General features: G+C 38.8%; 1 protein-coding gene across 6 annotated transcripts in view; it reads right to left on the reverse strand.

Moving 5' to 3' along the window:
• Cdk14 (cyclin dependent kinase 14) overlaps nucleotides 1-19,202 on the reverse strand; it is a 617,491-nt gene that overhangs the window by 477,309 nt on the left and 120,980 nt on the right. The window contains exon 1 of one of the 6 annotated variants that reach the window (XM_087204728.1): nucleotides 6,503-6,649. The exons of 2 other annotated variants lie outside the window; for them this stretch is intronic. In XM_087204728.1, the coding sequence (XP_087060854.1) occupies nucleotides 6,503-6,571 (69 nt within the window). In that variant the 5' untranslated portion in view covers nucleotides 6,572-6,649. Of the gene's footprint in view, nucleotides 1-6,153; nucleotides 6,324-6,502; nucleotides 6,743-19,202 lie in introns of those variants that run through there. 3 more of the 6 variants (XM_013078752.3, XM_087204730.1, XM_087204729.1) reach the window with 3 other exon arrangements.

A 19,202-nucleotide genomic window follows, 5' to 3' on the forward strand; every position in this document is an offset into this window, starting at 1 on the left:
TAAGCTGGTTAAAATTCCATCATGGAAAAAAGACAGAGTCAGAGGTGTAGCATTCATACCATATGCCCACTCAAGTATCCAGTGCTAGAAGGTGAAATATTAGAACTGACATCTAAATTGCTCCCCCACACATTTAGAGCCAGAGGGCTCAGAATAGGGTACAGAGATGAGAACCTACACATAATACAGTGAGGGAGTTATACTCTGTCCTAAGATTTCCCAAAGCAAGAGCCCATGCCAATCTACAAAATTCCCACAGCTCCAGTGGGGAAATAAAACACCTATTCTCGACAACATAGAAGAATCAAGCTACACAAAGTGGCTCACACTGCATGGTTAATTAGTTTCTTCATCAAGACAGTATTCCCCTAAAGCTCTTATTCTAGAAAAAAAAAGTCTTTCTACACGTAGGGATTCTCCCCCATCTCTGACAGAATTTATGAGTTTAAATATAGCTCTTCTTTTTATTGGGTTTTGTCTTGGATCTTACCTGAGAAGGGGAAATCAAAGAGTATTTCCAAAGAACCTCACATGGTACGGAAGAACAAAATAACCTGGCAAGGGGGACTGACTAAAGTTAACCACAGCAATTTAACAATGAAGGTCAGAAACCATGTCAAAAGCACTAATAACTAGTAAACAGAACATGCTGAACCTGAAATCAATAATATGATCCAGGACGATTTCTACCTGTACACACATGTGTAGCGTTTGAGGATTTTTTAAAAACATCGTAAGGTCTGCAAAAGCTATGTGAAAGGTAGTCTCAGGTGTCATTTGAATCCTGTTTTGTTTCACTTCTGAGTTTCTCAGAAACATCCATAGCTTGTTTGTACTAAGTCAGGCCAGTTCTGTCTTCACGTTTATACCTTTTAAATATCACTCTTCTGTTCCTCCTACAAGATGCTGTAACATTAAAAATGGAAATTGAAAAGAATACACTGCTGAGGTCTGAGTGATCCAGTAGGACCTGGCAACCACATGAACAGCATTTAAAAAAATAAATTATAAATATTTTTAAATTTTTTCCTAAAAAAGAAATAAAAGTGTGCACTATTATCTTACTCTGAAACAGATGGCAATACAAATAATACAATTAATGCTACTCTTCTATTCTAACAATTTTTAATAAAGTTTACATTATTAGTGTTTAGATAATACTTTGCTGGTTAATGTCAAGTGTGATGTTACAAAGTTTAAGAGTTTGATGTTTGCCTTCCAATAAAATAAATCTAAAAGCAAACCTGACTAAGGAATTCAAAAAAATATAGGGCACCACTCAATATAGGATTGACTTTTGAAGTTTTTAACATTTTCAGAGAATCATATCTGGGTCACTAACCACACAGAGCTTATAAAGAGAACACAGGGAACAATGAGGCTTTGAAGAGAAAAATGGAAGGATCTTTCAGTATAGCTCTAACAAATGGTCTGTATGCTGCAAAGAGCTAAAATTTCACAATAATAAATTTGACAGCAATCCCCTAATAATAAAGTTCTACCTGATTTTATGAAAATGGCTTCTGTAAGTCTCTTCTACAACCGAGAAAAGTCAATAGTGATTCCTGAGATATACAAGGTGAATTCAGAAGAGCAGCTGGATGCGCATATCCTGCTGCTCATCTGCCATCCGAAAACAAGTGCTTCCAGTGCTTCCAGAAGGATTTCACTGTCAAGGTATTTCAGCAAGATCTCACTTGACTGAGGAACAAGCTGCTGGGCAATGTGTTATCCACTGGGCAGAAGACTAAGTCTACTGAACACACACCCTTCCAATGCCTACCAGATGATAAACAGAAAACTGGGGCACTCTATTACAACCTCCTTTTATCTACTCAAATTCAAGATCATTAAGAAATAGTCATTGGGCATTGGGCTCAGTAGCATTGTGCCGGCCTGGCAAGTGCAAGGTTCTGGGTTCGATCCCTGGTACAAGAAAGGAAAAAGGAAAAAGGAAAAAGGAAAGGAAAGGAAAGGAAAAAGGAAAGGAAAGGAAAGGAAAGGAAAGGAAAGGAAAGGAAAGGAAAGGAAAGGAAAGGAAAGGAAAGGAAAGGAAAGGGAAAGGAAGAGTCATATATGTTCTATGATCAAGCAAACTTGGGAAGGATCTTGGGCAAATATAACATAGTTGATAGAAGACAGATGGAAGTTCAGGACTTCTAGATGAGATGACAAGGACAGTGGTGGTGACTTTTTATTATATAAGAGTCACAATGAAAACTGCTTTCAAACTCATTTTGCAATCTCTACACCCACCCCATGAGGGGGTATCATAATTACTGCAATTTTATAGGTGATTAAATTGAGGCACACATGAATTAAGGAAGATGTCCACAGCCACACAGAGAGTAAACAAAGGCCATGAGATTCACTGCAGGACTCAGACTACAAAGCCACGCTTGACTGCTATGTTGTCTTTCTTACATGACCCCTGAGATCAACGTCCTCAGACAAATAAAGAATGGACTTGACCTACAATACTTCTATCCATTCTCTCTTATCTCTCCTAATCCAAAAAGAAAGCACTTTCAAAGCGGCACAAAATAACTAGTCTGTGGTTTAAGGCTTCCTGGCCTATTACTCCCTCCTCCCCACAAGCCCACTACCCTACTGAATGTGCATTTAATTAATTTAATTCTGAATGAGCCTCATATCAAAAGTCAGACCATAACAGAAAAACAGAGGCAAAGGAAAAGAAAGCAAGAAAGATCACGCTAATGGGGAAGATGAGATGACTCAGGTATTATACATTGTCATGTTGAATCCTCCTCCTCTATACATATTTGGGGCCCCTCGAAAGAGAGTTAAAAGCATGGATATAAACTGTTGTATGACCTAGTCTAGAAATTAGTCAAATACATTGATGGCAGTTCTGGGGCCTTAAATGGACTTTGTGTGAAGGACTTCCTAGAGGAAAAGCCACCTGGGTTTAAAAGTATCAGGAAGAAAGCAGAGAAAGAAAACTCTACACTGATGAAACAAGGCTTACTTACCTCATCCAGAGGAAAAGTGCTTAGTATAGCACCAAGCTAATAACTTCTCCCGTCCTCTCTGTCTAAATCAGAGGACATCTGGGGGTTCCTAGCTAAATGTTCACTGCAAACATGAGTGGGGAGTGAAAGACAGTTGGTAGTGGGCATCAGGAGATGGGGTAAGGTTTTGAACAGGCTGCTTACAAAGTTAGACCGAAGCAGTGGGGAAAATTTGAACAACGATGACCAAAGACATAACTCAGCTTCCCAATGAATATTTCAGCTAAGTGTTCTTCTCTATTAGTGATAAACAGACATGAAAATATTAGCCCCCCAATTATCATGTTCAATTTCCAGGACATATAAAGAATCCAAATATATAAATAGATCTTTCCCTCAGTGCATTTCTATTCCTTATCCCTTGCCTCTTTCCCTAGACTATTCTTTTTAATATCTCTACATTATCTATTAATGGTGTCCATATGGAAATTTGACTTAATGACATCATATAGTAAGGATAAAATACTGCTGTCCCATATAAATATCAAAGCATTCACTGAAAAAAATAAAACTCTGATATGTGCCACAGCACAAATGAAATATCAAAACATGCTAGGTGAAATAAGCCAGACACAAAAGGCCAAACATTGTGTAATTCCACTTGATATGATATAAGGTACCTAGAACAGGTCAATTCATAGAGAAAGTAAAGATTACTAGGGGCTTTGGGAAGGAAGAGAAGGGGTAGTTATTATTTAATGACTGTAGAGGCACAGGATGAAGAAAAAATTCTGAAAACAGATGAATAGTGGTGATGATTTCAAAACACTGCATATACTTAAGGCCACTGAAGTGTCAATTTTAAACTGACTAAAACAGTCAATTTTGTGCTACGTGTATTTTAAACACAACCTAAAAATCGAAACATACAATATTTCTTGCACAATTACTGAAATGAAAAACAAAACAAAACAAAAAAATCTTGCAACAGAATTTCTCCTTGAAACATTTTAAGAACAAGTACTGTGGAGGCCAGGTATGGTGCCTCACACCTGTAATTCCACTGTTCCGGGAAACGGGTGCTCAAGGATCCCAAGTTTGAGCTCAGCCTGGGCAACTTAGTAACTTGGGAAGACCATGTCGGAAAGAAAAGAAAAGAAAGAGAGAGAGAGAGAGAGAGAGAGGGAGGAAGGGAGGGAGGGGGATTTTAAGTTGCATGAGGACAGGGAACAGATCTGTTGTGCTTACCACTATTACAGAGTAGACCTGGCATAAATGTTTGCTTGATAAGTAAATGCTTAAAAAAAAGTAGGGAAAGGGTTCCCCTAAGTAGGGAATATAATATTTAAAGAGTAATTTACTATTCATAAGAAAGTATAATGGAGTATATTCCAAGGAAAACTACCAACATTGCTATGTCCAAGCTCTATTTCACATCTTTCCTTCACAGCATGTCTTATAATGTCTTACACATAGTAGGCAGCTAATAAATTTTTGTACAATGAGGGAAAATATATGGTTATAAAATCAATGTCATATTACTACTGTACTATTCCCTCTTTTAAAAATTATTTTCTGCAGATGTATAATTCTTTCTGTCACCAAATGAAAAAAATAAACCTCACAGCTTACAGTGAAGGTAAAATATAAATAGTTAGAACATATAATTCTCAGAAAAAGAAACAGCAAACATGACACACACTGTCTTCTATATAGAAAAAAGGGATTTGTTAAACAGCTTATAATTCATCATTTTTTAGGAAGTAATAAATGATCAAAATAAAAGAAAATCCAACTATTCATTCTCAAAAACAAATGTCCAACCTTTACAGTAAACAGTTGAGTGAATACATAAAAACATTTAAGGGTGCTGTCTCTGGGAAACAAAAAGAAAATGTTTTTTAACTTATTGCGAACCATAATACATTATTGATATTTCTCTTGATTCACCTATTAAGTAATCAAGTGTTCTTTCCTAAATTTATTTATGTCACAAAATTATACAGAATGGGCTTACGGCCAAAGTGCAATTTACTGATGATTCTGCCAACGAATATTTACTGTGTATAACACTTACATTTTACATGAATTATTGAGTGATTCAGTATACATTAAAGTATACACAAGTAAAATATTTTTAAAGCGTAAAACCAAATGTTGATATCCTTAACATTCACCATCTATATGAAAGGTGAATCCACATATACTCATCAGAACCATGTGATATATTAGTCTCACTCTGAACAATATTCAAACACGTCCTTCAACTTCAACCCCCACCACCCACTACCAAAAACTGTACGACAATTAATAAAGGAAACAAATTCAACCTCCAAAGATGTCTGGATCTGCATTGGAATCTCCTGATTTTTATCTTGTTTATGAGCAGGTGAGCATCGTTTTGGACCAGCCTGTCTGCTGCCCTGCTCTTTCATGCAGGCAGGGGTTCTGCATTACCATCCAAAATGCCAACAGTCTACTATTAGAGACAGCACTTCAAACAGAATGGCATGAAAGATTATCACTTCCGTACATGAAAGCATAACCACTACAGGTGTAATGATGCAAAATACCAGCATGCTGACCTCTGCTCTGCACACTTAAAGCAGGTGCACTTCTGTGCTCCAGGAAAGGTAGGGGTGTTGCTAGCCGAGAGGAAGCCCCAGATCCCTACTACATTAGAGATATTTATCCTTCTCAGATCCAATCCAGCTAAATTTATGGATACCTGTTTACCCAAAGAAAAAAGTGATTTCCTGTCCTTCACTTGCTTTCCTCAGAGGGCACTGAGCCAACCATACCCAAGCAAAACAATCTGTAAGATCTCTTAAGCTGTAATGAAGAAGACTAACTGCAGGAGAAATAAGACTCAGATACAGCATAGAAGCAATCACTGAACCTTTTCCTCATCTTATCGCTGCTACTGGTGTTTACAAACTATAAGCTATAGCCTCAGGAGCCTCCGCAGACTCTCCCATGAGTAACCTCCTCTCAGATCCCTAATTTAAATACCTCTTCATCAATCTGTGATGGTTTTGGCAGTTAAATAGAAGGGAGTGAGTAAAATGACATGCATAAAGTGAATCCTTTTCAAGTTGTAAAGGAATGAGTCAGGATTCTGACTTACCGAGGCGCTCCAAATTAAGACCCTTAATATAATTTTAAGCATGCTCCGTCTTACCGTTTTCCTGTTGTCTCTCTCAGGCTCAATTCACCTAGAACTCTTTAACATATCTCTAGCAATGCATTTGCACGAGGCCAGCCTCGTACAACAACTGAATTCACATCTTTCTGCACTAGCAAGCTGAAATGGTACGGCCGTACTACAACCAAGACAGGGGGAAGCATGAGCAAAAAAAAAAAAAAGAGCCAGAAATCATCTCAGAGAAGCTGATTTCTGGAGAATAAGACCAAACATGGTTTCAAAACAGCAAAAAGGACATGCAAATATTCAGTACCAATAGCATTAACAGTTCAATTTTTTTCCCAAAGAAATCTGATTTTTTTCTCTCCAAGCACGATGGACTTGCCTGTGGAGTTCCCAGGAAGGCAGAGTAACCGGGCTCTGCAGCAGCATTGCAGCCGAAGTAACTGTGCATATGCTGTCCAGGCAATTCACAACGCACTGTCTCTTCACAAAGATATTGATTTGCAATGCAGGGCTGCTCAAAAGAATACAGAATGGGAGCCAAACAGCTAATGGTGATTGCACAGAAGGAAAAACATTTTAACAAGGGGATGCAACTCATTGTGCTTAATTCAATTTTTTAAAAGCACTGGAGAAAGCCAGTAAGTGTCCTGAGTGACAGCCCCACTAAACAATAATCTAGGGTCCTACAGAAGGCAAAGTTTAGGCTACCATCAAAATGGTTTAATGTGTCTATGTTATCGCATTTGTAAAATGCAAATGGAGTATAATGAAAACTCTAAAACAACCATATACCAAATACATGAAGCTAAAAAAAAAAAATGCACAGGTGTAGCACTGACAAAATGCAGAGTTATGAACCTGAAGAAATTACTGGTGGAACTAGAGTTCATTCCAAACTCAAAAATAAAATAGTAACACAAACCAGATCTCACAATCATTAGGCAAATTGTGCCAAGTCATGCCACAAGGTGCTGGGTGGCAAAGAGAGTATGCCAAACAACTACTCTCTTAGCGACCTCTACAGGAAAGTGGTTGATCTACAGTTCACCTTCGTTAAAAGATTTCCTAGCCTCAGAAACAGAACCACAAAAGTTCACAAATCAGATTAAGATACAACTGAGAAACACCTTACGGAAGAAATTAAAAAGTCAAGTATTAAATCTGACCTCATAAATATTCATTTACTTAAGAAAGTAAGAAATTAAGAGGCAGTAACTACTAGGTCACTGGAGAGAGGTCAATATTCCCATAGTTCCTGGGACTCGGGGTGGGTATTCACTGATGATCAGAAAGCCCAAAGAAGAGCATTTTTCCGGAGCATCCTAATTGGTTTAAATGAATCATGCCTTCCCCATTTGTAAACAATCTTCATCTTCATCATTTTGAATGATACCATGAAAATATTCTTTGTTCTCCTACAACATACAAGTTCATTCAAAAATCTTACAGAAAGTTCTTAAAATATAAATATCATATATTTCCTTGTTTACCAAACCCAAGAAAGAAATATAGCTCCCTAGTTCCTGAAGACTATTGAATTATACAAACATCATTTTTACAAAATGGACTTTATTTCAGCACTTCTTTCCAGAAGTTGAGGTTTTATTTGTGATTGCTCATCTCTCTTACCCACAGACTTTTCCAGAGCATGTCTTACTTGAATTACTTAAGACTTAATCATATGCTACCTCATAAAATCCTTTTATTATTGGCATTTTCACTATTCTAAAGCCCTTGAGGGATAAACCATATCAAGTGCATCCTTCTTATTCCCCCACTGCATGTAACAGAAGGCTGGACATCTACCAACAAATATTAAATAAATATATAAAATAATTAATGAATTTTCCAGCTCCATATTTTAGGCCTAACAGCTGTTCCTAGACAATCTCCCTTCCTCTACCATCTATGTTCCTGGAAAGCAATAAGTACTGGAAGGGCTCACTGCATTGAAGTAGTTCCCACATCGTTTTCTTTTTTTTTTTGCAATCCAGTTTGCTGGTAAGAAGATGTAAAGTGTCCGTGTTTACTAATGGATAGGGAAAGTGTTAACAAAACACACTTTCTCTTTTATTCTTTGATTTATTCCTTCAATAAACATACACTGATGTTCACAGCAATGTGAATAGCCATGTTCTCTGTACTCCAGGAACTCAGAGAGGGATTAGAGAAGCAGCAGGTGATTATAATACATTGAAATAAGTGCTTTGAGAACACTCTGATAGGCATAAGTAACCTTTCTTGGGTGCCTTGGAAAAGACTTCACAGGGAAGCTGGGATGAAGCTTCCAGACTCTACCCAGGAGAGGAAGAGTATTTTAGGAACAGCATAACACCTGCAACTGGAAGCTATATTAGAAAAATGCCAACCGGTACACCAGTGGTGGGCCCCGCAAGGCTGAAGGAAATGTGTTTCAATGCCAGATAATAAAAGCTATTTTTATGCCATGTATGCCAGGCTAAAAAGTTAAAAATTTTATCCTACAAGAAGTTGCCATTTACTCTACAAGGGAGACCCTGAAGGACTATAGGCAGGAGACAGACTAGATGGGATTTTTCAGTGTACAACAAGGAAATGGTACAGAAGATGGATTTGGAGAAGTCAAGAGAGTTAAGAGGAAGCTCACCTGGAAAGTAAAAACAATAGATTAGACAAGGTGCTGAATGAAAGTAATGAAACTGGGGATGGATGGAAAGATGAGGCAAGAGACATTCAGTATGAGTTACATGTTGAGTGACTGGACCCAAGTCACCCACTGACCCAGCCGAAGTGAGAAGGGCATCAACAATACCCACAAACCTGTAGTCCAGTCATGGTGGACACTTGTTTTTTTTCCTCAACACTAATTCCTGCCTTGGAACTCCCATCTTAGTTATGTTCTCTGCCTAGAATGTCCTTCCCCAGATGATGTGGCTGACTTCCCATTATGGAGTTGGAACTCAGGAATACCCTCCTCACCGTCCTTCCCTGGCTTCCCTCCCTCCTCTGTCACACTGCAGTGCTTCTGATCACCAACTTGGTCCATCCACTTATCTTCTTCCCCTCTAGATATAAGCTGCTCTAAAGCATGGATTTCTACTCACTCAGCCTCTGCATCTCCCCAGTCCCCAAACAGCACTCAGTGCTCAATGAATAAATAAATAGGAGAAGCTAGTGAATGCATGTAAAATGGCAATGCACAGGAAGCTAGAAGAACTGAGAGGAAAAAAACACTAACTAATATAACTTTATAGTCCCCCGTAAAGCAAAAGCAAAGACAGTGGCTGTAGGGCAAAGGTGGAGGAAATTAATCCTATGTTCAGGCTGCAAGAAAAATCCTTTTTAGCGGACACTGACATGGATCTGAAACTATACCATCAAAGAATAGTAGTTTAAGTGGAAATAAAGTTTCTAGTTTCAAAGACGAGAAAAGAGGGTCTTGAAAAAATAAATCACCTCAATAAATAAAAGGAAAACATATGAAAGACTGACAAACATATGAAAGACTGGAACGAGGCCCTACCGAGGTCCCAAGTCATATGGAAGATGCCGAATCTCCCCACTTCAGACAGGCAGGTCTGCCCATGCCCTACCGAGCTCCCGAGTCACGCGGAACACGCCTAATCAGCCCACTGCAGACAGGCAAGTCTGTGCACACCCTACTGAGGTCCCAAGTCCTGCGGAAGATGCTGAATCTCCCCGCTGCAGACAGGCAGGTCTGCACATGCACTACCAAGGTCCCAAGTCACGCAGAAGACACCGAATCACCCCACTGCAGACAGGCAGGTCTGTCCACGCCCTGCTGAGGTCCCGAGTCGCACAGAACACTCCAAATCAGCCCGCGCCCCAGCAACAATCCACTGGACGCGACCCCCCACTCCTCTGTACAGCTACCTGGTTCCACACTACAAGGACACACAGGACACCGGACCACCAGACCACGGTACTGAGTCCTGCTGCTCCGGGCCCAGAGGTAGGGGCTTCTGAGCCCCCATCCACTGCTCCTGGTCCAGAGGAAGGGGCTTCCCAGTCACCATCCCTCCCGCTGCTCCCAGCCCAGAGGAAAGGGCTTTTGGGCCACCTTCTGTCCCACTGCTCCTGGCCCAGAGGAAGGGGCTTCCAGGACACCATCCCTCCCGCCACTCCCAGCCCAGAGGGAGGGGCTTCTGGGCCACCATCTCACTGCTCCTGGTCCAGAGGAAGAGGCTTCCCAGCCTCCATCCCTCCCGCTGCTCCCAGCCCACAGGAAAGGGCTTTTGGGCCACCAACCCTACTGCTGCTCCCAGCCCCTGTCCCACCTCACCCAGCTCAGAGGAGGTAATCCGTGCAGGCGCTAACAGCGCCCTGCCCCAGTCGAAATGAGAAAACACGTAAATGAGTCACAAAACCACACTTCCAGATCACCTACAGCAACCCCAAAGGGAAATGAGATGGAACACTCTGATACTCAACCACCTGGACCCACTGAACTGGCAACAAAAGGGGATCTGGAAAAAATGAAATCAGAAATAATTTCTCAGATAACAGGAGAAATTGTGCCCCTAGTGCAAGACATGATTAATAAATCTAGAGAGGAGCTCAGGAACATGATGGGATCCGAACATAGGAAACAAATGGAATCCATAAAACAGATGCAAATAGATTTGCAGGACATGAAAAACTCCATTGAAAGTCTACACAGCAGAATGAGCCAATGTGAGGACAGAATTTCAGATATAGAAGGTAAGATTGCAATTAGTGACCAGGAAAAGAAAAATTGCTTCAAAATTATAAGGGAACATGACAAATCAATCCAGCAGCTGCTAGATGATGCAAAGAAGAATAACATAAGACTGACTGGAGTCAATGAAGAAACAGAAGAGAGTGCAGATGACATAAAAAATCTCTTCACAGAAATAATGGCAGAAAACTTCCCAAGCAGAGGAAAAGAGCTTGGCATACACATAAGTGAGGCATATAGGACTCCAAATAGCCTTGATTAAAAAAAAAATCTACACATAGGCATATAATTGTTAAGATACCAGAAACTCAACAGAAGAATAAAGTTCTACAAACATTTAGAGAAAAGAAACAAATCACATACAAAGGAAAGCCCATCACAATCACAGCAGACTTCTCAACACAAACCCTCAAGGCAAGAAGAGTTTGGAGTGACATATTCCAAGCCCTAAGAGAAAACAGCCTCCAACCCAGATTGATGTACCCTGCAAAACTATCTTTCAAAATGGATGGAGAAATAAGATACTTTCATGACAAAGAGCACCTTAGGAACTTCATGAATACCAAACCAGCACCCCAAAGAATTTTACACAATATCCTAGGAACAGACATTGAGGATCACAACCCCAGGAAGCAAAGCAGAATGAACCCATCTGGCATGACAAGAAATTCAATGTAAAGGGGGAGAACCCAACAAAAAGAAAAAGTCATGGCAATGACAAGTCAACACATTTCAGTTATAACCATCAATGTTAATGGTCTCAATTCACCAATCAAAAGAAATAGATTGGCAGAATGGGTCAAGAAGCAAAATCCAACAATATGCTGCATACAAGAAACACACTTCATTCAAAAGAAAACTCATAGACTGAAAGTTAAAGGGTGGAAAACAATACTGCATGTGACAGGAACCCCAAAAAAGGAAGGAGTAGCTATTCTCTTGGCAGATCAAGTAGATTTCAAACCAACACTGATTAAGAGAGACAAAGAAGGACACTACATCCCTGTAAAGGGAACAGTCCAAGAGGAAGAGATGACAATCATAAATATCTATGCACCAAACACTAGTGCACCCAACTATATAAAACAAATACTAACGGACATGAAAAGTCATATATGCACTAATACAATTGTGGTGGGGGACCTCAATACCCCACTGTCACAAATAGATAGATCAACTAGACTAAAAATAAGTAATGAAATAATAGAACTCAATCGAACTCTTGAACAAATGAACTTAATAGATGTTTACACAGTCTTCCACCCCACAAAATCAGAATTCACATTCTTCTCAGCTGCACATGGGTCATTCTCCAAAATAGACCACATACTCACACATAGAACATGTTTAAGTAAGTGCAAAGGAATTGAAGTTATCCCCTGTATATTATCAGACCATAGTGTGATGAAACTGGAGATCCATAGCAAAAGAAACTCAAAAAATTTCATAAACATGTGGAAATTGAACAACACACTTCTGAATAACCAATGGGTCAGAGAGGAAATTAAAGAAGAAATCAGACAGTTCCTTCAATTAAATGATAATGACAATACAACATATTGGAATCTATGGGACACAATGAAAGCAGTCTTATGAGGGAAATTCATAGCGGTAAATACGCATATTAGGAAAACAGAACGAGCCCAATTAAACAACCTGATGCTGAACCTCAAGCTTCTAGAAAAAGAAGAGCAGGACAACCCCAAAGCTCATACAGGGGAGGAAATTATAAAGATCAGAGGAGAAGTCAATGCAATGGAGACTAAGAGAACAATACAAAAAAATCAACAAAGCCAAGAGTTGGTTCTTTGAAAGAATCAACAAACTTGACAAACCTTTAGCCAACCTTGTCAGAAAAAGGAAAGAAAAGGCCCAAATCCATGCAATTAGGAATGAAAAGGGTGAAATTACAACAGACCCAGCAGAAATCCAAAGGATCATCAACACCTACTTCCAGAACCTATACATCAATAAGATGGACAACACAGAAGAAATGGACAGATTCCTAGATACATATGAATTACCAAAGTTGAACGAAGAAGACCTAAAAATTCTGAACAACCCAATATCAACCAATGAAATTGAAAATGTAATTAAAAACTTATCAACTAAGAAAAGCCCGGGCCCTGATGGCTTCACTGCTGAATTCTACAAGACATTTAGAGAGGAACTGCTGCCACTACTATTTAAACTCTTCAGTGAAATTGAAAGGGAAGCAATACTCCCAAATTCATTCCTGGAAGCAAGCATCACCTTGACCCCCAAAGCAGAGAAAGACCCAACTGAAAAAGAGAACTATAGGCCAATCTCACTAATGAACATAGATGCAAAAATCCTTAATAAGATAATGGCAAACAGAATGCAGAAGATCACCAGGAACATCATACACCCTGATCAAGTGAGATTCATCCCAGGGATGCAGGGATGTTTCAATATATGCAAATCAATCAATGTAATACACTATATCAATAGAGCCAAGGACAAAAACCATATGATTATCTCCATAGATGCAGAAAAAGCATTTGAAAAAATCCAACATGCATTTATGATAAAATACCCTACAAAAAATTGGAATAGATGGTCTCTATCTCAAACTGATAGAAGCCATCTATGAAAAACCAACAGCCAATATCATGCTAAATGGTCAAAAACTGAAATCCTTCACACTCAAATCAGGAACCAGACAAGGATGTCCACTATCACCACTCTTGTTCAATATAGTTCTGGAAACATTAGCCACGGCAATTAGACAAAAGAAAAAAATAAAAGGAATAAAGATAGGAAAGGAAGAAGTCAAATTGTCATTATTTGCAGATGACATGATACTCTATATAGAAGACCCCAAGACTCCACCAAAAGTCTTCTAGACTTAATAACCAAATTCAGTCAAGTAGCTGGTTACAAGGTCAACACACAAAAATCAATAGCTTTCCTCTACACAAATGACAGACTCACTGAGAGAGAAATAGGGCAAATAATTCCTTTCAGAATAGCATCCACAAAACGGAAATACCTAGGAATCATCCTAATGAAAGAAATCAAAGACCTCCGCTCTGAAAACTATGGCACTCTGAAAAGAGAGATTGGAGGTGATATCAGAAAATGGAAAGACATCCCCTGCTCCTGGGTAGGAAGGATTAATATAGTGAAAATGGCCATACTTCCAAAACTGCTATAGAGATTTAACGCAATTCCAACTGAGATCCAAGCAGCATACTTCATGGACCTTGAGAAAAAATCCAAAAATTCATTTGGAACAAGAAGAGACCCAGAAGAGCAAAAGCAATTCTAGGTAACAGAGACATGGCAGGAAGTATCACAATCCCCAACCTGCAACTCTACTACAAAGCTACTGTGATAAAAACAGCATGGTACTGGCAAAGAAACAGGCTTGAGGACCAGTGGAACAGATTAGAAGATGCAGAAACAACACCAGACACACTCAGCCATCTCATCTTCGATAAAAGAGCCAAACACCTTCACTGGAGGAAAGACAGCCTCTTTAATCAATGGTGCTGGAAAAATTGGGCTTCAACTTGCCAAAGATTCAAACTAGACCTGTATCTCTCACCATGCACTAAACTAAAATAGAAATGGATTAAAGATCTAAATATTAAAATAGAAACTCTGAACCAGTTGGAACAGAGGTTAGGTAGAACCCTTGAAGACATCGGTGTAGGAAAAGATTTTATGAACAAAACCTCAGTTGCCCGTGAACTAGCACAAACAATCAACAAGTGGGATCTCTTCTTATTAAAAGGCTTCTGCACAGCAAGAGAAACCACCAGCAGTGTGCAGAGACAACCCACAATGTGGGAAAAAATCTTCACCTGCTCTTCCTCAGACAAAGGTCTACTACTTCGAATCTATAAAGAACTTAAAAAGATCAAACCTCCCAAATTTAAAGACCCAATCCAAAAATGGGCATCTGAAGTGAACAGACATTTCTCAGACAAAGAAGTAGAAATAGCAAATAAATACATGAAAAAATGTTCAACATCACTGGTCATTCGAGAGATGCAAAAGAAAACAATGCTGAGATTCCACTTCACTCCAGAAAGAATGGCTGCTATCATGAAATTCACCAATAACAAATGCTGTCGGGGCTGTGGGGAAAGAGGAACCCTGCTCCACTGCTGGTGGGAGTGTAGACTGGTGCAAGCACTGTGGAAATCCATATAGAGATACCTCAAAGAACTAGGACTGGAAGTCTCATTTGACCCTGCTATTCCCCTGCTGGGGATCTTCCCCAAAGAATTAAAAGAATCATACCACAGTGATATACGTGCACCCATGTTCATAGCAGCACAGTCTGTGATAGCTAAAACTTGGAAACAGCCCAAATGCCCATCAACTGGACACTGGATAAAGAAAATGTGTTTCTTTTATAAAATGGAGTACTACTCAGCCATAAAAAATGAGAAATTAGAGACATTTATACCTAAGTGGATGCACATTGAGGCGATACTCTTAAGTGAAAGAAATAGGACACACATGTGTAAATACTGAATAGTTTCTCTGGTGTGAGAAACCGAAAGTGTCAATAAGGACTAAACGTATAATAGGTAATGTGAAATAGGAAGAAAAGGGGCAAAGGGGAAGGAAGTGGGAGGGCTAAGGGAAAAGATAGAAGGGAATGGGATTAATATGAGAAAATGGAAAAATAGGAACAAAATCTTTGTAAATAGGGAGGACTGGAGGGGTTGAAGGGAGGGTTGGGCAAGGGTGAAAAATAAGAACCAAGAGAGACTATGTAAAGGTGCAAATGTCCAATGATGAATGTCATTATATTGTATACCTAAAATGTACCAATGATTAGAATGAATAATCGATAATGTAAAATAGGAAGAAAAGGTCCAAAGGGGTAGGGGTAGTGGGAGGGGCAGGGGAAAAGGAAAGAAGGGAAAGGAAAAAATGATGAGAAATGGAAAAAATGGAAATAAAGTCTTCGTAAATAGGGAAGGGTGGAGGGCGTGAAGGGAGGGGTAGGAATGGGGAAAAAATAAGAACCAAGATGCATTATATAAAGGTACAGTTCCCAATGAGAAATGTAATTGTATGTATACCTACAATGTACCAATAAAAGAATTTAATACAAAAAAAAAAAATCCTGGAATGATAGGTCTCCCACTACCTCAGTGGCTACTATGTATGAGAATTAAATTATAAATCTCATTGGCAGACACAAGATCTTGAGGTATCACCAAAAAGAAAAGCAAAAGGCACTGAGAAAAGATGTGAGGTTTTTCTCTTTTTCTGATATCATGACGCCAGTGAGGGCAGAGAGTACAAATCCATGGCCATCAAAAAGTGCCTTCAGGAGTAAGCCTTGTTTTTTTAATAAGCTTACTGAAGTTCTTGAGCTAACTGTGAAAAAGAAAATAAATTATAGTTCAGGGTTATAAGTCAGCTTTACTGTTTTAGGAACTTTATCCCACTTTTTTAAAACTTTTCTTAGTTGGAAGCTCCCAAAGGAAAAATGTCTTTAAAATGTGTCAAACAGACATACAGAAGTAAACTGTAATTATACTTGACATTTTTAAATCTAGAAAAACTGTCCCTGGTCTAGTATATATTTAAAATATTAAAATAAAAAGTATTCATTAAATAATTTGCTTCTTTGCATCACTTTCTATACCTAAGAAACAATAAAATAGGAAGCATTTCCTGGGAAAGAATGGGTAACAATGATGAAAGGATAACAAACCAAAGAAACTCACAACAGAAATTAAAATATGCATTTCTATGAAACATAACTGAGTTCTTTCCTTAAGGCAGAGGAGCTCTCCATTGTGTACAAATATACATTTTTTATGCAAGCATATCTTGATGAGCATATAGAAGGATACACCTGAGGCATTCACAGGAAAATGGATGCACCTTGAGATCATAATATTAAATCAAATAAATCAGACACACAAACTTAAATACTATCATTTCTCTCAGATGAGAAGCTCAAAATACAAATAAAAAACAAGATAAGATAAGAGATAAGATAAGAGAAAATAAGGAGATATTTTTCAGATGAGAAGGGAAATAAAGAGATGGGGGAGGGGATTTTTAAAAAAAGAACTGAGAGGGAAAAATGGAAATAGAGCTCTTACAAATGGGAAGGAGAACAAGAAATGGAAGGACTAGGGAGGGGTGGGAAGGGTAGAAGTAAAAAGAAGAAAGAAGAAGAAGAAGAAGAAGAAGAAGAAGAAGAAGAAGAAGAAGAAGAAGAAGAAGAAGAAGAAGAAGAAGAAGAAGAAGATCTGTTATGTACATTTACCAACTTCCTATGATAAATGTAATCAGTATGTACTGCAAACACGTACTGATTAAAAGAAGAAAAGAAAAGAAAAGGCCATTTCCTGTCTTAGTATCTGCCTTTTCAAGTTAACATTGGTATAATTTAGGTCATGCTAAAACAACATGTACATCACCCTCAAAAAACAAAAGACAAACTAAAGGAGGTATGAGGCTAAGCAAGATCCATAATATGATCATTTAACCAACCCAACTCACTGTTGTAAAAGAAAATCAGATTCACTACAAAAAATGCCTAAGTTACAGAACTATTAATAACTCTAAAATGCCTTCCACATCCAGTACAACAGTGACCATAGCAGCACTCAAACACCTGCCGAGTCCTTCCTGTCATTCCTTGTGGAATGATTCTCTTGTGTAGTTATTAAAATAGAATATTATTCCTATTTCCATAAAGAAGTAGCATCAATTGTCTGTAACGACCAGAACATTTCTTTTCTCTTCTATTCCTAGGGAATCACTCTACTCTCCACACCATCCACTGAATTCCAGGGAGGACTGTGCCCTGTTCAAGACCAAAGGATCCACCTTATCCAATTCTCCTTCCCCAGGACTTCTCCAACCAGAGCTCAGCCACCCCTTATCTCTCCAATTTGATGGTGAAAAAGCAGAGAAAGTGTCAGCTTAGAAGTAGCTGTGTCTCTAGTCATCAGGCAGTCAGAGTGAGATGAGGGAGAGAGAAAGCCAGCAGTGAGAGCACGGAATCCCAGGGCCCAGCATGGCGTCCACAGCTCTGCTGGCTGCCTGACTTTGTAAGGTATATCTGCCCCAGCCTTGTTTCTATCCTGCCACACAAATCCTTCCAATTAATCTCATTTTTACTTTAGACACTCCAAGTTGATTTTCATTCCCTTATATCCAAGAATGCCTGTGGATATGGGAATACACGTACGAAAAGGATGTGGAGCTCCTACGGCACACTAATGCCACACAGCTAGAGCTAAATAATTTAATAGATGTGCTGCTTTAAACTCTGGGAAAGGGAAATGTAACATATTTCCAAGATGATGGCTTTTATAGCTGTCAGAGGTTTTTACAAAGTTACTTTACACACTTAGTTATATATAATTGTATACATTTATAGTATATTGAATATCATAAATATTAAACTTTTGCAACTTACTCCTATAATTTATAAGGGAAAGCCATGTAAAACTAGTTATCTGCACTTATAGAAAGGCTGAATGCTTTGACCTATTAGTTTAATCAGACATCCAAGTTGCTGTAATAGCACAAACTAAAATATTTAAGTACAATACCTAAAGGGAAATAAACAGGCAAGCTGTGCAGATACCACCTATAAACTGTTGGTAAATATAACCACTCATAAGCAGCTTAAAACTGTCATAGAAACGATGAAAGTGAAATTGGTTTGTTACACCAGTCCTGGCCTTTAAAAGCTCCTGGCCATGAAGGAAAGGTTATTAAAAGCTAAAGAAGGACTATCAAAGGGATTCTGGAAAAAGCCACAAAAAGTACACTAGGGACTTGTGGCATACATAAAGAAAGTGCTAAGAAGCCACTGTAAACTGTGCTTTCCAGGTTTCACTTTTAATGAATTTCTGTCATCTTCTATGCATTTACCAGCCATTTATTAAGCTTTGTATTAGTTACGAGAAAGGGTGTGAAGATGAATGATATGCAACCACTGCTCTCACAAATACACAAATAAACATAATACAAGAAATAATTCTTGTACGAAAGTAACAAAAAAATTATGACAGTTCAGATTAAGAGAAGCCTCTGACAGATCAAACACAATTGGTAGATTTTTCACTCTGTAATCCAACTCTGAATTCTAGAATCACAAAGAATTCAGGTGGTAAAATGTTGGCGGGGGGGAGCTATATATTCAAAGACTAGCAATGATCGCTCTTAACACATGAACTGTTAGCTATATCTGGATGTAATATGATAATTTAACAAAGAGCCTTTGTAATATAGCAGCTCAGCCTAGAAGACTGAGGCAAGTTCCGTAATTCAAACTCTTGTGAACAATGGCTCTTTTCTCCCCCCGGTGGAAGATCATCTGGATGGACTCCAGGGTCTCCAAGTACACTGCTTGGCCATG

Source organism: Heterocephalus glaber, unplaced genomic scaffold, assembly GCF_053883595.1.
Source record: "Heterocephalus glaber isolate CG9 unplaced genomic scaffold, H.glaber_assembly_v1.0 deba00000546, whole genome shotgun sequence".
NCBI classification, from domain to species: domain Eukaryota; kingdom Metazoa; phylum Chordata; class Mammalia; order Rodentia; family Bathyergidae; genus Heterocephalus; species Heterocephalus glaber.